Source organism: Lepidochelys kempii, chromosome 10 (genome assembly GCF_965140265.1).
Source record: "Lepidochelys kempii isolate rLepKem1 chromosome 10, rLepKem1.hap2, whole genome shotgun sequence".
Taxonomy (NCBI): domain Eukaryota; kingdom Metazoa; phylum Chordata; order Testudines; family Cheloniidae; genus Lepidochelys; species Lepidochelys kempii.
The window spans coordinates 8725518-8745650 of record NC_133265.1 but is presented as its reverse complement, the minus strand read 5'-3'; the positions used below and the strand labels follow the sequence as shown (position 1 = coordinate 8745650).

Here is a 20133-nt window from a genome sequence, read left to right as displayed (position 1 = left end):
CAGAGAGCCAAGCGCAGCTCACGGGACACAGGACAGCCACGCACATCCGCATCTTCAGCTCTTTCGATGACTCCTTACATCAATGTCCATTTCCGTGGCTGGATTTTCAAGCTAGTTCTCAGTACTTGAGAGGAAGGCACTTGCAGGAGATCTCTTTCCCAAAGGGCCTGCTCAGAGCAGCAGCGTTGGCTACGCTTCCTCCCACGAACAGAAGTGCTCTGACTCAGACTCAAGCGGACGTCGGTGACTGCTCTACAGCGGCACACAGCACTAAACCACCTGCCTACCTCTCCTATTCATACCGCTCCCCATCCAGCTGGGCACTGTCCCCCTGCTTAAAGCTCGCACATAGACCTAGTTAAGCATCTTCCTAATGCAGACCCAGCCATGGATAAAAGCATGCCCCGTGCTGACAGGCTTCTGAAGCAGCTGACTCCAGAACCCAACCCCTCAGCTCTGTGGTGCAAGGTCTAGTCAGGCAGTAGAGCCCCAGCTGGTAGATTCATTACCCTCATGCAGCCTCTAGTCTGCACAATTGCATCAAACAGCTAACCCTAAAGAGTAAAATATTCTTAGAATTATGAAACTTGGGACCGAAAGACAGGCTGCACTGACCCAGCTGCACACACACTTCGGGGTGGGGGTGGGGGAGCAGAAAGGGAGCTGGCATGCAGCCACAAGACAAAGATCTGGAAAGCAATCCCAGCCCAAATGCATCTTAATTGTTAAGCAAAGGCAAGCGAGACTAAGAGAAAAGCAACTCCTATGCATCCTCTCTCTCCCTGCCTCGCACCTCGCTCCTAGACCAAAAAGGTACACAAGCACAGAGGTGATAGCCATGGAGAGTCAGAAAAGCCAGCAGCTCATTTATATCTTGAATCCTTCCAGACAGGCAGAGAGGGATTTTCATCTTTGCTGCAAGTTTAAAGCTGACTAGACACCTGCTCTAGCAAATGGAGCTGGGTGAAAAATAAGCAAACTTTTCCCATCTGCAGCTGTGTTCCCTGAACAGAGGTCAGAGGCATAGTGAAAACAAACACAGGTGTTCTGTCTGGCCCAGAGACCACAGTCAGGCTCTTCTTCAGAAAAAGCAATTTCCAGTCTGAGAACAAGGCAGGCAGCTGCATGGAGCATTTAGAGGAAAGTTTCCCCCTCTGGAGTCATAACTGTAGCATCATTGGACTCTGTGGTTATTGCTTCTCAACACTCCAGCTCAACACACAGTTTACATGTTTTGGTTTAACTGCTGGCTTTGCAGACGCCCCCTGGGATCCGTGAGTCCAACTCACTCTCACAGGCATATGGGTCCTGCAGTAAAAGAAAGCCTGTCAGAAGCAACAAGTATAGTTGTGCATGAAACTCCAGAGATTCAAGGAGCAAGGAGGTGCCACTTGTACGATCAGTTGTCTGATTCTGTTCTCACTAAGGCAGCCTTCTCCAACCAGGACAGGCTGAGAAGAAACACAAGCCTGACAGACCTCATCACAAGTGAAAGTCTTAGTTAACAGTAAAAGGAAAAGGAGTACTTGTGGCAGCTTAGAGACTAACAAATTTATTTGAGCATAAGCTTTCATGAGCTACAGCTCACTTCATCGGATGCATTCAGTGGAAAATACAGTGGGGAGATGCATCCACTGAATGCAAGTACAGACACGGCTGCTGCTCTGAAACCTGTCGTCATTAGTTAACAGTGGTACTAGAGGTTTCAGAGCAGCCGCTGTGTTAGTCTGTATTCGCAAAAAGAACAGGAGGACTTGTGGCACCTCAGAGACTAACCAATTTATTAGAGCATAAGCTTTCGTGAGCTACAGTTCACTTCATCCGCTGCAGTGGATTTCCACTGAATGTATCCGATGAAGAGAGCTGTAGCTCACGAAAGCGGATGTTCAAATAAATTGGTTAGTCTCGGAGGTGCCACAAGTCCTCCTGTTCTTTTAGTGGTACTACAGAGGATTTTTTCCTGCTTTCACTGTCAATCTACCAAACGAATTGCTGCTACTTTTCTTTGGACATAACCCCGAGTACATCTTCAGAGGAGAAACTATATTCATTTGCACCTGGCTGCGTCATCATTTCAATCCAGTGGGAGGCTTTGATTATATATTATAGCGGAAAAGAATTCAAACTGGGATGCTGAACTGATAGTTCATTGAAGATGACAAACCAATGCAGCATTACATTTCTCTTTAATTTATAAGTGACAATATCTTGAATAACTCCCTCCCCATTTACACTAGTAGTTATATCTTAGACACTGTATTTCCTCCATTCCCATATCAAACCAACTGTGACTAAATTTCCAGGTCCCCACTATATTCCAATTGGCTTTTACGCCCAGACACTTTAATAGGCTCTGTCAAGTGTTATACACTAATCTCTATTTGGCTCTATGCATAATAGAGAAAACAAGAGTTAGTTTTAATTCCTGCTTAGCCCCCAGGTTCCCCACAAACCTTTCAAGAGGGATTTCTCTACCCCCCCCCGCCAGCTGTCGGAGTTTGGAGAATTCCCATATCATTGAGGAGATAGCGGGGGTGGAAGAAAAAAACGGAACCGGTGATACTTGGTCCATTTCTCCATAAGCAGCCACTGGCCTTCACCTTAGGATATCAGCATCTCCATTCTCACATCCAAAGCTCTGTATTCAACAACTGCCAGGTTACAAGCATTACTCCGAACCATTGAACAAATAATGCTACCAGGTCATAATGAAAGAGGTAGGTGACAAGCTTGGCCCACGTACCCCACCAGCAATGAGGCGACAAGAATTAAGAAAGCAAGTCCTCAACTCAGACAGGTACTTAGACACAGGCGTGACATTAAGGACGGTCGTAGTCTCATCAAAGTCAATAGCACTGCTCACGTCCTTGAAGGTGCTTCAAGTCCTTGGTGAATCAGGGTCTAAGTCAGAGGTGGGCAAACTACGGCCCACATCTGGCCCGTGGGACCATCCTGCCTGGCCCCTGAGCTCCTGGCTGGGAAGGCGAGCCCCCGGCCCCTCCCTTGCTGTTCCCCCTCCCCCGCAGCCTCACCTCGCCACGCCACCAGTCCTCTGGCCCACCGCTCCTGCTGGGCAGTGCTCTGGGCAGCGTGGCTGGCTCCGGCCAGGCGGTGGGACTGCAAGCTCCTGCTGCATGTCCATGAAAAGATACCCCAGCCCTCAAACAGCGAGTTTCCAAATGCCAACATCACAGCCTGCACGGCAGAGCCAGGTCACACTAGGTTATCCTAGATAGGGGAAGAGGATAGAGAGCAACACAATTCACTGTGCCAGTGTCATGGTTTACTGCACCTATTGCTTCCGTCTCTCAAATCAATTTATTTTAATTGCACAGAGTGTTTCTCAAAGTGAAGTGGAAATAAGCTATAAGCTTTGCAGGTGGTTTTGTATCAAATCCCATTCAAACAACTGTCTCTCTGCTCTGTGGAAATAGCTTTTGCCGGGCAGACAGACAAGTCCCAACATGTCAGCTCATATCCTGGGTCAAGGTCTAACAGGCTGTGAGTCAACACAGCTTTCTCGGCTGCAGCCTACAGCCACTTGGAAGCCCTAGGCAGACCCTATACGAGGCATTCCTTAAAAAAAAAAAAAAAAAAAAAGCCTCCCATATGAAAGAAGCCCAGAATCAGAAGTGCCAGGGGGGGCCATTCTGTCGAGAGGAATGTAGAATGGAATGGAATGTACAGAAGTCAAAGTTTTAAAGATTAAAAGGGAAAAACGTTGGCTTTCTTCCATGCAATTGTTACAGGCAGAGCTCACTGAGGGGAAGCCACGTGTAAAATCCCAAGTGGGAAAACCCACAATCACTGCACAAGAAACTCCTTGTGAAGGCAAAACTCAAGTGCAAACTTTCCTGGTGACTTGGGCTCCATACACAAAAAAAGGAGTCAGACACACACGACAACTGTATGGTGGCAGAAGGACAACCAGTGTGAGAAGGAATGTGGTGGGTGTCTAAATGAGGAATGTGTTGAGGCCAATAAAGTTTGGATTCATACAAAATTCACTTACAACTTTCTCCTACAGTAGAACCTCAGAGTTACGAACCCCTCAGCACAGAGGTTGTTCCTAACTCTGAAATGTTCCTAACTCTGAACAAAACATTATAGTTGTTCTTTCAAAAGTTTACAACTTTGAAACTTTGCTATGTAGAAGAAAAATGCTGCTTTCCCTTTATATTTTAGTAGTTTACATTTAACACAGTACTGTACTTGCTTTTTTTTTTTGGTCTCTGCTGCTGCCTGATTGCGTACTTCTGGTTCCAAATGAAATGTGTGGTTGACTAGTCAGTTTATAATTCTGGTGTTCATAATGCTGAGGTTTTCTGTACTTATATTAAGATACCTTCTGCCACAACATCTTTATTCTCAAGTCATCTGCCCACGTTTACAACTACTGACCCAAGACTTCAGATGCTCAAAGAAGGCAGTGGCTGAGATCTATTTAGTATGTGTAGGGCCCTACCAAATTCACGGTCCATTTTGGTCAAATTCACAGTTAGAGGATTTTTTAAATTGTAAATGTCACGATTTCAGCTATTTAAATCTGAAATGTCAGTGTGTTGTAATTTTAGGGGTCCTGACCCAAAAAGGAGTTGGGGGGGTCCAAAGGTTATTGTAGGGGGGGTTGGGGTACTTCTGCCCTTACTTCTGTGCCGCTACCGGTGGCGATGCTGCCTTCAGAGCTGGGCAACTGGAGAGTGCTGGCTGGGAGCCCAGCTCTGAAGGCAGAGCCACCGCCAGCAGCAGCATAGAAGTAAAGGAGGCATGGCACGATATTGCCATCCTTACTTCTGCACTGGTGGTGGCAGGATGCTGCCTTCAGAGCAGGGTGCCCGGTTAACAGCCACTGCTCTCCAGCCGCCCAGCTCTGAACGCAGTACAGAAATAAGGGTGGCAATACCGCAACCCCCTAAAATAACCTTGTGACCCCCCCGCAACTCCCTTTTGGGTTAGGACCGCCAATTTTAGAAACACTGGTCTCCCCCGTGAAATTTGTATAGTATCAGGTAAAAGCACACAAAAGACCAGATTTCACAGGAGGAGACCAGATTTCACGTTCTGTGATGCATTTTTCATGGCTGTCAATTTGGTAGGGCCCTCTAAGTATGTGACAGAAGCACCAATTGGGAAAGGGCCTGATTTTAGTGCAACTTTAGGGCAAAGAAACCAGGGCTATGCCTGGCCCCCAATGGAACACCCTAGGCATTGAATTGGCAGTTCCAGTTCTCTCAGCTCTAAAAAATTGCCCCTCTCCACCACGCAGCATGCCGAGAGGTACGCGACAAGCTTGCTCAAAGCTGGCTGTGGCTTTCTACACCTCAATAATGCTGGAGACCATAAACCAGTGAGAAAAGGTAATAAAGAGTTAATGAATGGAATGTGCAGGCCAGAGACCAGTAATCTCCCTTAACAGAGCACAGTATACTCGAGGAATTAAAACGTAAGTAATTAAAACACAGGGAGAGGCCATCAACCAGAATAGCAGCATGGCCTCAAGCTTTAAGAAATCCAAACACTGCCAGAGAGATAAAGCTAAACTCCAGCAGAGGCTCTTACGCTCAGGCCTGCACTGATCCCATTCACAGCACCTCCACCCACACACCACTCATCCCCACAGCTTGCATCCTCTTTTATACTGTTGCTTTATTTGGTTTCTGTGAACACTGAGCTTGTCAGCCAATAGGGAAGGGAGTCAACAGGAAGTGCAGGAAGGACAGCCTGCTGACAGGGTCTGATTTAAACAGGCAATGCTGGGTAGAAATGGTGGACCAACTTTACTTCTAGCAAGGCCAGGGAGACCTAGTATGCCTGCCAATACACTGGGACATTTAAAAAAAAAAGTCATTAAGATGCAACTTTTGCTAATGGAAATGATTTTCTGGATGCAGTCAAATGGCTGTATTTGTGCCATCTGAGGCAGAGTGGCGGGGGCAGAACTCACAGCTATGCATTTCTAGGACACCTTACAAAGGATCTCAAAGGGTTTCAAATATTAGTTGAGCACTAGGTAAACAAGGGATTTTGTAACGACCACTTCACCCACTGCTGCAATGCAATTCGCAACAGCACTCCAGGACAGGAACTGACCACCGCCACCACAGCCTGGAGAGGGAATTTAATTAGCCAGACTGTGGGGTTAGCATATTGGTCTCGTGCGGAAAGAGTCACGTCATCTTTAGTAGTAAGAAACACTTTCGTTGCCTTTCATCACAGCTCCCTGCAGAAGCACAGGATGCTAAGGCACTGGTATCGTAATGGCTCAGAAGAAATGCCCTTGATCAACACCATCTCCTGTTTTGATCCCTGCAGGTCTCCCACCTGGGCACTGACGGAGTCGGAGTCTGAGCCTGCTCCACTTGCAAGATCCAACAACCACTATGGCTCCAGGGAAGAGAACTTGATCCAAAAGACAAAGGAGACACTTAACCAAATGGAAGTGTTCCTCTTCAATGACAGAATAATCACACTAGCTTTAAGAGCACAGAGAAACCCTGCATGGAAAGATGTGGACAGTAAGAGCAGATACCTACTTGACTGCATTGCGGTATGCAGACAGCCAAATGCCCGCGTAGGGGACATATGGGTGTTCTGTTCTTGAACAATTAGCATCAGCAGACACAGCAAGGGAGCCCAGAGAGCATCCCTGACTGGGAGTTGCACTTGTTGCAGAATCTGCTGAAATGCATTTTCTTGACCCATGCAGGAAAACTGCTTTTTCAGCTGTCCCCATTAAGTCCGTAGGAAGACTGTGTTCATACATATGCATCATGAAGCGATATTTATCAGGCCAAATAGTCCAGACTTGCAGATATTTCCCAGACAACCCCACGGTTGACTCATGCAATTACCTGACCCAGCACGTTTATAATTTGTCAAACGTATTACGACCACCTGCCAGCTCTTACAGCAGAACATTTTCCCCCTTATATCACCACCTCCCCAGCCTTTGGCTCGTACTTTGAATTGCCATTGTGCATTATATTTACTAATTACACAAGGCCCTGACCACCTTTATAATAAACTTCAGAGGCTTCCAACTGGACCAGAGGAGCCCCAGGATGTGCTGCTACTCTGGACTGGTCCACACATGTTTTTTGTGCTGCTTTAACTGTGTTGGTGCAGAAATAGATCTAGTTAAAGCAGCACAATCCATTAGTGGGGACTGCAGTTATATCAGTAAATATACTGGCATGCTATTTCATAAATTGACTGGACTACAAGCACCTTTCCATCGGAATAGCTATGCCCACACTAGGAGATTGAACTGCCTTAGCTAGATCACTATTTAAAAAAAAGAGCACCCCCTACCCAAAATATGTTCAAATCAGTATGAACACTGTATAGACCAGGGCTCAGTACAATCACATAGGGCATTTTATCCTCTCACATTTTAACACCCATGGAAAGGAAGATATAGGCAAAATCTCTTACAAATTCACTCCTCTACCCCAAGACTAAGATACTACGATCCTATGTTGGATCCCAATGGTGAAATACAGTGTTTGCAGCTCAATTCCCAGTGTTAAGAGACCTTCACCTGCACGTCACTCACACAGTGTCCACCTCCCACAAAAATGAAGGAGCAGTAGCTTTTACCTGATGCTTTACCCAAATCTAGTGTCCTGAACTCAGTATCAACCTGTCCCCCCATCCCCAATCAGATATTCATCCTCATGATCTGCTGGAACCAAAAAGAGCTCCTGAAAAATCAAAAGTCGCATTACTGTTTTTATATCCCTAGAAGGTGCCAAAAACATCAATGTCAATATGATGAACAAGAGTACATTAGCTTGGTATACAAACAGGATGTGCATCACTAGTTGCCTTAACCTCTCTACTCCTACCAGCTCCTTGGGCAAGGAGAGCCATGGCGTTGCTGGAAACGTGCAACTGTGACATCACACTCCTGGAACTTGGCACTAGCAACTGGACTCAGTTTTGACAGACACTGGTGCCAAACCACAGCCTATGGTTAGCCACCTCTTCTGGGAAATTACTTGTATTGTGCACTGTGGAGGTTTATCTCTTTCCAGCATTAGAATGTTTTTTGGGGGGGTGACATAACCTTGTGGTGAGTTTTGTTTCCTCCCCATCCTGCCTTCTGTTGGTCTACACTAGACTTTTTTAAATCTGGAGTTAACATGATTGTAAAATACATCCAGTTAACTGGCAAACTTGTTAAGGCTTTAAGATATGTGGCTTGTAACAAATATTTGGGGAGTGTCTACACACCAACCTCTACAAAAGATGCTATCAAGGCACTCAGTTAACTAAAAGGCCTAGTGCACATGAACCCTTGGAGGGAAGAAGGGAGGTTGTAGTGCGTTTAACTAATTCAGTTGTTTTATGCACCCCACATCATCTTGTTTCACTCTGGAAGTTTCTACCAGACCAGGCACCAGCTGGGCAATCACCTTTATACTGTACATCACTGAGAGAGTTTCTTCTCCTTGCTTCCTGTTAGGTGGAGCCATGATGTCATCCCATAAGGGGATGGGAGGGAGAACGGGAAAAGTAGTTAAGTGGTGTCATTTTCTTCCCAGTCTGCTGCTGCCATACCCCAGAGTAGAGAGAGCACAAATCAGACAACTCCTTGAATCTGCTGTGTTTAATTTTGGGGGTGGGAGGAATGTTTTGGATTAAGATAATCTCCAAAAGAGTCTAAACTACATCACTGATTTCCATTAGACAGGTAGGATGGGCCAGTAGTTAGGTCACTAACCTAGGACATGGGAGACCTAGGTTCAATTCTCTGCTCCACCACAGACTTCATGTATGACCTTGGGCAAGTCACTTAGCCTCAGTTTTCCACCTGTAAAAATAGGGAAAATAGTACTTCCATACCTCATGGGGTATTGTAAGGTAAGTACTGAGATCTGCTGATGAAAAGTGCTATATAAGAGACCTAGCTATTATTACCTGGAATCTTTAAAATCAACATCAGGTGTCTTTCTATGTGATATGCCCTAGTTCAACCACAGCCACCGGGCTTCATGCAGGAATTCCAGCCTGGGCAATGCAGGAGGTCAGACCAGGAGATCTTGTGCCTTAAAACCAATGAATCAAAAATATTTTCATATTTCTCATTTAGAAAGTGTTATGAAAGCAGCTGCGTGCAAAGCGGTGAGACTGTACTGAATGTTTACCCTTCTCAAGGGCTTCAAAGGGATGTGTTTTGACATGTAGCATGACTGCGCTGTTTTAGGACTTGTCTTTACTGCTGTGGTTTTTACTACAGGTGTTATCCTGAGGTAAAAAACACAGTGAAGACACAGTACAAGGTCAGCACTATACCCTGCCTGGGGTTGACCTGGGTGAGTTTACCTTGAGGAAAAAGTAACATGCCTGGTCTTTCCTGTCTTTGCTCATGCTTGTTAGTTACCCTGAGGTGAAAAATAAGTTTTTAGCAGCGAAAACAACACCTTCATGTCTCATATGCTCCAGACGCGAAGGAAGACTGATGGGGAGGAAGGGGAGCTGTTTTCTGACCAGACATGGTGGGAAGAGAATAGGAGTATCTAATGGTCAGCATAACAGATTCCTTCCCCGGGGATGGCACCTTGGTGCAACTGGAAGGCTCGTGCACATTCCAATCACCCCGAGAGCTCTGCTGGCAGGAGCTTTTAATTCCTGGAAGGATGACCCAAGCCAGACAAAAAGCAGTCCACTGGTCCTCCAGGGTGGGGTTGACCGACAGACCAACAACCTGTTCTCCGTTTTTTAAAAAAAAAAAAAGTTTCACTCTAGAGACACAACAAGGCAGTCATTCCAGTAAACAGCATGATGGAAGGGACAGTACAGTCCTCATGCCCTAAACAATGTCTAAAGGCAGTGGAAGGATTCAGATCCAAACAGATGCTTAAGACAGTCTTCTTACCTTCACCTGTATCACAGTCAAAATCCCAGGCTAAGTTTGGCCCTTATGAATATTAAGCAGTATCCAGCCAGCCAGCAAAACAGATCAACACGTGATTAGAAATACTGGGATGTCTAAGCAAAATATTTTACTGGCTCCAAAGGAGTTCTTCCTGTCTGTGAAATGGCAATAGACACAGTGCAACAGTGTCATCAGGAGTGCAGAGAGAGCTTCTCTATGCCTTATAATTGTTAAATGAATCACATACACTACATTAAAATACAATCAAACTGAAAAATAGGAATGCTCCTGCTTTTGCGGGTTCAGAACTAAAATTCGCCATTGTGCCTCCATACTAAAGCATACACTATATATAAAGCGACCCACTGCAAAACCTGGATCGAGCCTCGAATATGAATGCCTTATTTTTGGCTTGACCTTTATTTTACCGCAACTGGGTGTTATCAGGTGCAATAACTGTAGGAACAGTATGGACTGCACATGACAGCTCAGGAATCTAAGTCCACTGAATTGCATAACCATTTAACCAAGCTGCATTCCACATGGAAGACAAGTGAATCATCAAACCAAAGGGTGCAGTCCCTAAAAATGCAGGCTGGACGAGTCAATGCTAAAAATCACACTACTTATTTACCCACACTTGAGTGGAGCATATTGCCAGGAAAGCAGTAGTTCATTCACAGATGATTTTTCTGTATCTTCTGAAATGCAGCTGCCTTTTAATAAAAGTCTGGTTTCAATTCAAGCCCCACTGCAAAGAAAAATTTGACACTTTTTTTTTTTTGCTAACCCTCTCTTTTATAATCTAATTTTGAAGCCACAATAACCGCAATCCACATAGAGGGCCATTGCTCCAGGAAAGACAGATCCACGGCTTCACATAAGTGTACATGAAAAGGGAAGTAAAAGCAGATGGGTTTGAAAAGCAGATGCTCATATGCATGACACCTTACATTTCTGTCACTCATTCCTTCCTGTCTCAGAGGAGAATCTCAGACCAAAAGAGAAGAATGTGCTTTTGCTACCTTGTGGCTGGTGCTACAGAAACTCCCCCAAGTCCAGTTCTCATACAGATTCTCTTCCAGATGTCATAATTGCATTTCTCCTCATTTCAATACTGTAACTTTCTACCTACCTTATTGGGGGAAATCAACCAAGACCTTTGTTTCTCAGGACACATAAAAACACCTTATTTGTTTCCCTCTCCACCTCCCCTCCCAGTTTTAGGACCCAAATATCCCCTTAATTCTTTTAATTAAAGCATCTGCTTTTCAGAACAAAGAGCAGTATGGACTTCAAAAACAAAGCACAGTAAAAAGCCAGCCACATTCTGAGCCTCTTATCGGTGACAGCATCCCACTTAAATCTATGGAAGGGTGAATTATACACAATTGCAAAGCTGAAGGCATAGTTATGCTTTAAATATAGTCCACGCAAGGGGTTTATGTTTGGACAAAGCCTCCTACCCAACATCATTCCATTGACAAGTGTTACACGCAACAGTTTCAAGTTACACAGCATCTAAAGAAACTGCAGGGGTAGAAGACGATGCTATGAGTAAACAGAAATGACAGTCTAATTTTGAAAGCTGCAATGGGATATATGTAGCTATTCCATTTGAGAGTTACAGAGAAACGGTCCCCGTTTCATATCCTGATCAGATTAAGACCAAGAAACAGAAGCAACAGACAAGAGGAAGCTGACTCTGCCAGACTCCATGCAGCGAGTTTCCCCAAACAGAAGCGAACTCTGGAAATTCAGCCTACCCAATAGGATGGCCACAGTGATCTAATGCCATGATGGTCAATGAAAGGGAGCCTGTGCAGTCTAATCAAACTAAGTCTTTCTTGCAGAGCAAACATGTCACCAGACAACAGGCAAGCAGTGCTCACCCACTAATAAATGCCTGTCCTGAAGGGCCTATATTTCAAAGGTACAAAGCAAGTTAGAGGAGAAAAGAAGGGTGTGCAGTCATGGTAGCTGAGCACTCATGGGATAGGAGTAGGGCAGCGGTTCTCAAACTGTGGGTCACGACCCTGTTTTAATGGAGTCGCCAGGACTGTCTTAAACTTGCTGGGGCCCAGGACTGAAGCTGAAGCCTGAGCCCCGTAGCCCTAGGCCAAAGCTGAAGCCAGAGGGCTTCAGCCCTGGGCCGTGGGGCTCAGGTTACAGGCCCCCTGCCTGGTGCTGAAGCCCTTGGGCCTGGGCTCCCCTCCCCCATCTGGGGCAGCGGGGCTCAGGCTTTGATCCCCCTCCTGGGGTTGCATCGTAATTTTTGTTGTCAGAAAGGGGTCACCTTAAAATGAAGTTTGAGAATCCCTGGAGTAGAGATTTCCAGAGGAAGCAGTTGCTTGGTCAATTAAATGGGCAGCTGATCCAAACATAGATCGCAGCATAAGGGGAGACAAGGAAAACGCTCAGATCAGACAAAGGGTGGTAAATGATATGGACAGAGATGGAGCTGTCAATCTCAGACCAATAAGAGAACCAGGTAATCAGTATACTTGAATGGACTCAAAATTTAACTATACATACTAGAAAGCAACAGGTCATGCACATGTTATATGTCACAGAAGGGCACCCAGAAGGACATTAGCAGCAATTATATTTCAGGCAGGCACCAGCTCTTCTCAAAAGACTAGAAATGTCAATCTGTAGAAGCCAGCAGCTTTGAAATATGGATCATTTTAAAATACCCACTTTCCCCAAAGCAAGCATGGATATGTTCTGAAGGAAGCATATTCCCTGTAGTCAGTATCTGCCGACAGGCAAAGAACCTTGCAAATAAGTGCATGATTCCTTGCAAATCCTTCTCCTGTATTGAGCTCATGCCCTAGTCTTATCCAGCTCCTCAGTAGAGGACAGACTCTCAGCACGATCAGACAGAAAGGCTGCTAAGCAAAGAGAGGGGTTCACCTCCCCTTTCCATCAGGCCAACTCACTATTGCCTCCTTAAGCAGCATAGCTGACCTCCTTCCATCCAGGAAGGAAGTTCTAGCATATGTTCCCTTGCATATGACTCAGCAGCTCCATTCAGAACCATTATATTGCTGCTGATTCATACCGCAGTTACACAGCAAACAGGAAACTCAAGTTCACATTCCCCCCGTTTCAGACACAGTCATTTAAAACAAAGTCATATTTATGTGTTGTTCATCCACTCACATGAGCCCTGATTTCAAGTTTCCTGTGCATCATCCTGGGAGAAGAAAAGTCCCCCAAAATCTAAAACCAGTTTATTCCAGTGAGAAACGAGAAGCAGCAATTAAATCTCATGCATTCCCTTCCTGCCTTCATCCTACTGGCCATCACTAATCACAGGTCTGGAGTGATCTGCCCGCTCTTACCCTCTTCATCTTTAACAAGGCAAGGCATCACCAGAATGGTCAGGAATAATTTCTCCTCTCCACCTCCACCTCCCCCCTTTCCTTTCCTCCTCAACCCAGCCCAATGTAATTTCTTATTATGTTAGCTGCCTAATTTAGAATTGCAAGCACCTCAGGGTAGAGAGCTTATCTTCTTACTCATCGGTAAGGCACAAGGCATACCACTGGAGCTATACAAATAATAATGTCCATGACACCTGCTCACGTTTGTTAGCTGCATATAACAAGGACACATGGGAAAATCTGGCAAGGCCTGACAGACATACACTCGTCAAGTCAGGCTGTGTCAGAACTCAGAATCAATGCCAGGTCCAGTGAAAGATCAAACACAGCTCTGCTCAAAAGCCAGGAGTACTAGAGGGACAGGTGTTCCTGTGTATTTCCTTTACATGCAATTTTATTTCACACTATTGAAGTTACATCACATGCTACTGCTCTGTACCTGCACCACTCTCATCCACAGAAATTTACATTCAAAGTTAACTAAGCTGCAACAGTGATTTTATTTTTCTTTTTTTTTTTTTTTTGGGGGGGGGGGGAAACAGTTGCTATCATCTTTCCCATAGATCTATTGAAGTAATGCAGTCATGAAGTCATAACAAACACAGTTTTTATTGTACTTTTGCCTATGCTGTTCTTCGAGTGGACACTTACTCCAGAACTTGCAACTAAATCTTTGGGATTGAATGGCAAACTGGCCTGACTCCCCATTTTTCTAAAAAGTATAAAATACACAAAAATAATTATTTTGCATCATGACGACGATGCAGATCACTAATCAGATTGCATATATGAAAATGCTGACGCAGCTTAGCTACAAACTGATGTCAGAATGAAAGAGTGTGATAACTGGTGTGTGCACTGCAATACAAACCCTTACTTTTGATATACCAGGGTGCATTTAAAACTAATATTTTGTTGTTTTTTATATCTCATACTGTCTCTCGTAGACAGTTACTCAGCTGAGCAGACTGTTTAACCAGTAGGTTTAGTTACTGTATTTTAATCCAGCATTTCTAATGAAAGCCAGAGTCAGTCTTGCTCAGTTTTAGACTGTAACACCTCAACAAAGGACAGACAAAGCACACTGCCCCGTTGATCCATCTGTGGAAATCACTCGTCTGTTAATTCAGCCACAAACTTACGGCAGTAATTGAGCCAAAGCAAGTAAGTGACTTAGTGCAGTAAAACCAAAGCACTGAGGTTTGTAATCAGCGTATTTCTATGAGCAACTTAAATCATATGCAGCTTTCTACCATCTTCGGCCACAATTCTGCAAACACTTGTGTGTGCACGCACATAGTCCCATTGACTACTATGGAACTACTCACCTGCTTCAAGTTAAGCAATTATGTAAGTGACAGCAAGATCAAGGCCTTAGATTGTAAATTCCTTGGAATAGGGAACCAGTCTTTCATATTTGTTTATATAGAACCAAAATCCTGCTAAAAGAAAAGGAGTATTTGTGGCACCTTAGAGACTAACCAATTTATTTGAGCATAAGCTTTCATGAGCTACAGCTCACTTCATCTGATGCATAAAAGTGGAAAATGCAGTGAGGATGTTTTTATACACAGAGACCATGAAAAAATAGGTGTTTATCACTTCAAAAGGTTTTCTCCTCCCACCCCACTCTCCTGCTGGTAATAGCTTATCTAAAGTGATCACTCTCCTTACAATGTGTATGATAATCAAGGTGGGCCATTTCCAGCACAAATCCAGGGTTTAACAAGAACTCGGGGGGGGGGGGGGGGGATAGGAAAAAACAAGGGGAAATAGGTTACCTTGCATAATGACTTAGCCACTCCCAGTCTCTATTCAAGCCTAAGTTAATTGTATCCAATTTGCAAATTAATTCCAATTCAGCAGTCTCTCGCTGGACTCTGGTTTTGAAGTTTTTCTGTTGTAATATCACAACTTTCATGTCTGTAATCGCGTGACCAGAGAGATTGAAGTGTTCTCCGACTGGCATCAGATGAAGTGAGCTGTAGTTCACGAAAGCTTATGCTCAAATAAATTGGTTAGTCTCTAAGGTGCCACAAGTACTCCTTTTCTTTTTGCGAATACAGACTAACACGGCTGCTACTCTAAAATCCTGCTAGGCTCTTTACAAAGAGCTTGATTACAAGAGAGTTGAACTTTAAAGATTCTATTCTACATAATTGAGGTAAAGTAAAAGAGCCATAATTATTGCTACCTATTAATTTCTGGCTGTAAAGCAAGTATGCAGATAACAGGTAATTTACGCATGAAAGATTAGGCAACAATCAGGTATCTTCCCAGCTTATGTAACTTTACTCAAGTAATATACAGTCCATCCAATCCATATTTCAATGCTTGAGTCAGGACTGAGGAATATGCTTATAAAAGTTTGTCTCTTTCTCTCTACTCCCAGAATGAGACCAATGCAAAGCCCTCCCTCTGAATGCTCTGACACCATATTCAACACATTTGAAGGCCAGAGCTTCAGAAATGCCATAGCACCTTCTCTAATCACACCTTCAGGCCCCTGGCTTTCAGACAGCACCCAAGTTGGAATACTAGTGGGAAAACATTTAGTCTGATCCAAGTGGAATTACGTGGGTTCATCAAGTCTGTTCCGATGTTGGACTCTCAGGCCATCAAGCCTTTGCAGTTGCGCAGGAATGGACCAAATGGTGAACGATCGCTACAGCCGACCGTCTGGCTAAGTGTTGAAAAAGAAGAAGAACTGGAATTGCAGATATAACACTCGCTGTGACCAGGATACAACTCTGGCTGCTAATGCTGCAAAAGTTTCCCCAGGTGGCATCCCCACCCGTGAGCAAGTAACACCAACACTACTGTGAATCTATCTTGCATTAAAGGTCTCTTAGTATGGTCTATTCCTGTAAATCAGATTAGCAGTATCAAAACACATGCAAATCTGATCTGTCATGCTGCTCATTCCCCCTGTCCATGAACCAGCCTTGTCCCACCCACCCACTCTCTTTCTTTGATTCTTGGCTGCTCCTGTTGTATTAATGCCATCCTCCACAGTCTCAGACAATCTCAGCCCTGTATAGAGCAGTGCTTCTCAAGCTAGCTGATGTGGGGGACCGGCAATTTTTTCCCCCAATGTGCACGCAGACCGGCAGCCGATGGCTCGCGGACCGGCACCAGTCCGCGACCACCACTTTGAGTAGCACTAGTATAGAGGGTCTCCTGCAGCAACATTCCACCTGCAGGTAGCAGATACTCTCCCCCATCTCTACTGGAGGACGGGAGGGAAAAGTAACAAGCAACGTGAGACGTCCAAACATGCATCGGGCACCAGGTGCAAGCAGTTGTCTGGCCAGGCACCCTGCTGACAGAGCACACACCAAAATCTGCCCCACTGGCTGGAGAATTGCACTCAGTCAAGGAGCTCTGGAGCAGAGTCAATCTAAACTCCATGCGGCTACAGGGGAGAAGGATGAGGAGGTGGGCAGAAGATTTTAGGTGAACCAGGCGCACACTGGGCAGCTCTGTAACCGAGGCGGAGAACCAGACAGCATGCTGGCAGGGCAACTCTGCAATGGATGCAGATGGGGCAGTGGGAGAAAGGCAGAATATACCCGGCTCGCGATGCTGGCTAGAGGAGGGAGCTATACAACCAGCAAGGGGGACCCCCAGCCTGTAACCCAGCACGGCAGGGGCACCTCCCGGGGAGCGCACCGGGGGGACCCCCCCAGCCCGTAACCCGAAGGGGCAGCACCCCGCATAGAGAACCAGGGGACCCCGGAACTTGGCGGGGGGCACCCCCAGCGCAGCAGGGCCACTCCCCGGGGAGCCCACTGAGGGGACCCCCCCCCCAGCCCGTAGCCCAGAAGCGGAGCACCGCGCAGGGAGTAGGGGGGGGGGCCCACCGGAGACCCCCCGTAGCCCAGCGGGGAGGCTGCAGCTGGGGTGAAGCCCCCCGCTCTCTCCTACCTCTGGGGAGGGACATGGCTGGTCCCCGGGCCGGTCGCTGGGCTGGGCTGGGCTGAGCGGAGCTAGGCGCTGGCGGAGGCCGGGGGCCGGAGCATGTCCCCGGGCGGCGCGAGCCCGGCTGGCGAACGGCGAGATACTGAGCCGCGGGCTGGCGAGCCGCGCAGCTGGGCCGAGCGCAGCCAGCCCCGCCCCCACCGCCATTGGAGAGGGGGGCGTGGCCACCGTCGCCCCGCCCTCCCGGCCCACACGGCTCTGACCTCCTGCCTAGATGCTGGGGTTTGGGGGAGGGCGGGAAATTCCACCAGTCACCCGCTTCCTGGCCCCGGAGAGTCACTGGTTCCCCTTAGGGAGGCTGGACCACGGGGGCCACATCAGCTAGGGCCACAAAACGTGGCCGTGTCACGTCAAACCATCGTCGCCCTGTGGCAAGCGTGGCCACGTTCCATTCAAAACGTGGCCACGGACAAGGCAAAACACCGCCGGCCGGCCCGGCCGGTTATCACACAACGGTGCCACCTGGCAGCTAAATGTGACTGCACCAGGTCTATAACGTGCCGGGCACCTCCCGTCCCCAACGCAGCGACATCTCGGCAAAACGCTGCCACCGAGCGTCAAAAACGTGGCCGGAAACGAGGCAAAACATGGCTGAATCTTGTGAAAACGCGGGCACCGTGCAGCAAAACATCACGTTGCAACAAAGCATCCCTGCGTTTCGTCATCAGAGTGTCATCGTACTGCTTTCAAAATGTTGCCCCGTTGCATCAAGCTGAATCACATGGCAGTGAGATGTCATCAAATTCCATGGACCTGTCATTGCTACACCACAAATCATCACAACACAGTGACACTCCACAAACAGCCTCCGAAATATGCAGGACAGCAGATTTCAGGGAAGATGCCAGTTTATGCTTTCAGGCCGATACTTTTACCTCAAGGAACATTGCTGGAAGAAGATGAGTTACCAGCCACAGGAAGTCTGGTGTTTTTCACTCCCGTTGCGGCTTTCCCTCCCTGGTGAATCCCAATCCCACAGCCTCCCTCTCTGCTCTAAATCCCACCCCTCGCCATCACTCCTTATGCTGCTGCCTTCCCTGCCCCGTCAATCCCATCATCTCCTTCCTTTCCACAGCCTGAAAGAGTCTCTAGGGTACCATGTGCCTCTCCTTCCTCATGTATCTCACTCTGCCACCCTTCTCCAGAGCCTGCAATTCCCTAATGGTTCGTAGTCCCTCCACACACTGCTGCCTTCTCTCATCCAGCTCTTACTGTCTCCTTCTCAAGATTCTGGCATCATGTATGGATTCAGCAATCATCCCCCATGCGTAGCTATGTTGTGTTTACGCTTTTAAGATATGCACATTGAAAGGAGCAGCAGGTTGTCCATAACTCCCCATCCTCTGCTTCACCACACTGTCACCCCAGGTACCAGGAAGAACCCCCTGGCTTGCTCCCAGGACCTCCTCAGAATCGAATTGATGGGAAGGCTGTTTGTAAGACTTGTTCTGGGAATACTGACATTTCAATTGTGCTGATTGTGCCACCTAGTGGGAGGAATATTAAGCCGATCACAGTTAGGCCAAGAAATGGATCTGATTTGACAGGTATCCCATGCTAAATGACATATCTTAAGGGTCGCTGAATGGCTCAGAGATTGATAATGAGATACAAAGTCTCCTACCTCTAGGTCACTGGTTCAAATCCAGCATGGGAGTAACCAAGCATTGTCACTGTCTGATAATAGACTGAGGCCACCCTCAGGCCAGTTGCCAGTAGATAAGCGTCTACCTGGTAAAAATCACTGCATCAGTTGGCCCCCTTGTGGGCACTGGCAGACTCAGCAGAGAGGCCAGAAACTAATGAGACTCTAGAGAACCTCTCTTTTAGCTCTAAAGCTGGCCCTTCCAGGTTTCTTTAGCACAAATGTTGGCTTTGCATTTTAATGGCCATAGTTCATTGACCATAGTGAGGAAGGGCTTGCAGCAGCTCTGCTCCAACAGGAGCTGAATGCCAGCATTTCTTCCAAGGGAAAATGAAAGATAGAAATCAGACACTTCCCCGTGCTCCTTCTTGCTCCTTCGTCATCCCTGCCATTGTTCTTGGCTCACACAAGCCCTCAGGAGCTCCTCTGCTTTGACATCACCCTCTGGCATGCTGCTGTTTCCTATCTCTGTCCTGGTCTGCAGCATTAATTAAATGAGTGCCTCTTTTTTCCCATCTCCCCCTTTGCTTTGCTCTCTGGCTCAGCCCTGTGTGGTGGGTTTTATGTTATGGACAAATATCAAGTAAGTGCTATGGTCAAAACTTTCATGTTTAAGGAGCCCAACTTAAGACATCTGTCATAAAAATAAAGGGAAGGGTAACCACCTTTCTGTACACAGTGCTATAAAATACCTCCTGGCCAGAGGCAACATCCTGTTACCCGGAAAGGGTTAAGTAGCTCAGCTAACCTCGCTGGCACCTGACACAAAGGACCAATAAGGGGACAAGATACTTTCAAATCTGGGGGGGAGAAAGGCTTTTGTTTGTGTTCTTTGTTTACATTTTTGTTCTCTCTTGGGCCTGAGAGAGGCCAGACAGACATCCATCTTCTCCAACCCATCCTAATCCAAGTCTCCAATATTGCAACCAGTATAAGTAAGCCAGGCAAGGCGGATTAGTTTATCTTTTGTTTTATGTGAATTTTCCCTGTGTTAAGAGGGAGGTTTATTCCTGTTTTCTGTAACTTTAAGATTTTGCCCAGAGGGGGATCCTCTGTGTTTTGAATCTGAATACCCTGTAAAGTATTTTCCATTCTGATTTTACAGAGGTGATTCTTTTACCTTTTCTTTAATTAAAATTCTTCTTTTAAGAACCAGATTGATTTTTCATTGTTCTTAAGATCCAGGGGTTTGGGTCTGTGTTCACCTGTACCAATTGGTGAGGATTTTTATCAAGCCT

At 46.4% G+C, this 20133-nt stretch overlaps 1 protein-coding gene across 2 annotated transcripts in view; it reads right to left on the bottom strand.

Moving 5' to 3' along the window:
- The window catches only part of MAP2K3 (mitogen-activated protein kinase kinase 3), a 53721-nt gene extending 36329 nt beyond the window's left edge, over positions 1–17392 (bottom strand). Inside the window, exon 1 of one of the 2 annotated variants that reach the window (XM_073361886.1) lies at positions 17197–17392. In XM_073361886.1, coding sequence (XP_073217987.1) covers positions 17197–17212 — 16 coding nt within the window. In that variant the 5' untranslated portion in view covers positions 17213–17392. Of the gene's footprint in view, positions 1–3032; positions 3269–17196 lie in introns of those variants that run through there. The other variant, XM_073361884.1, reaches the window with a different exon arrangement.
- Positions 17393–20133: the final 2741 nt, after the last annotated feature.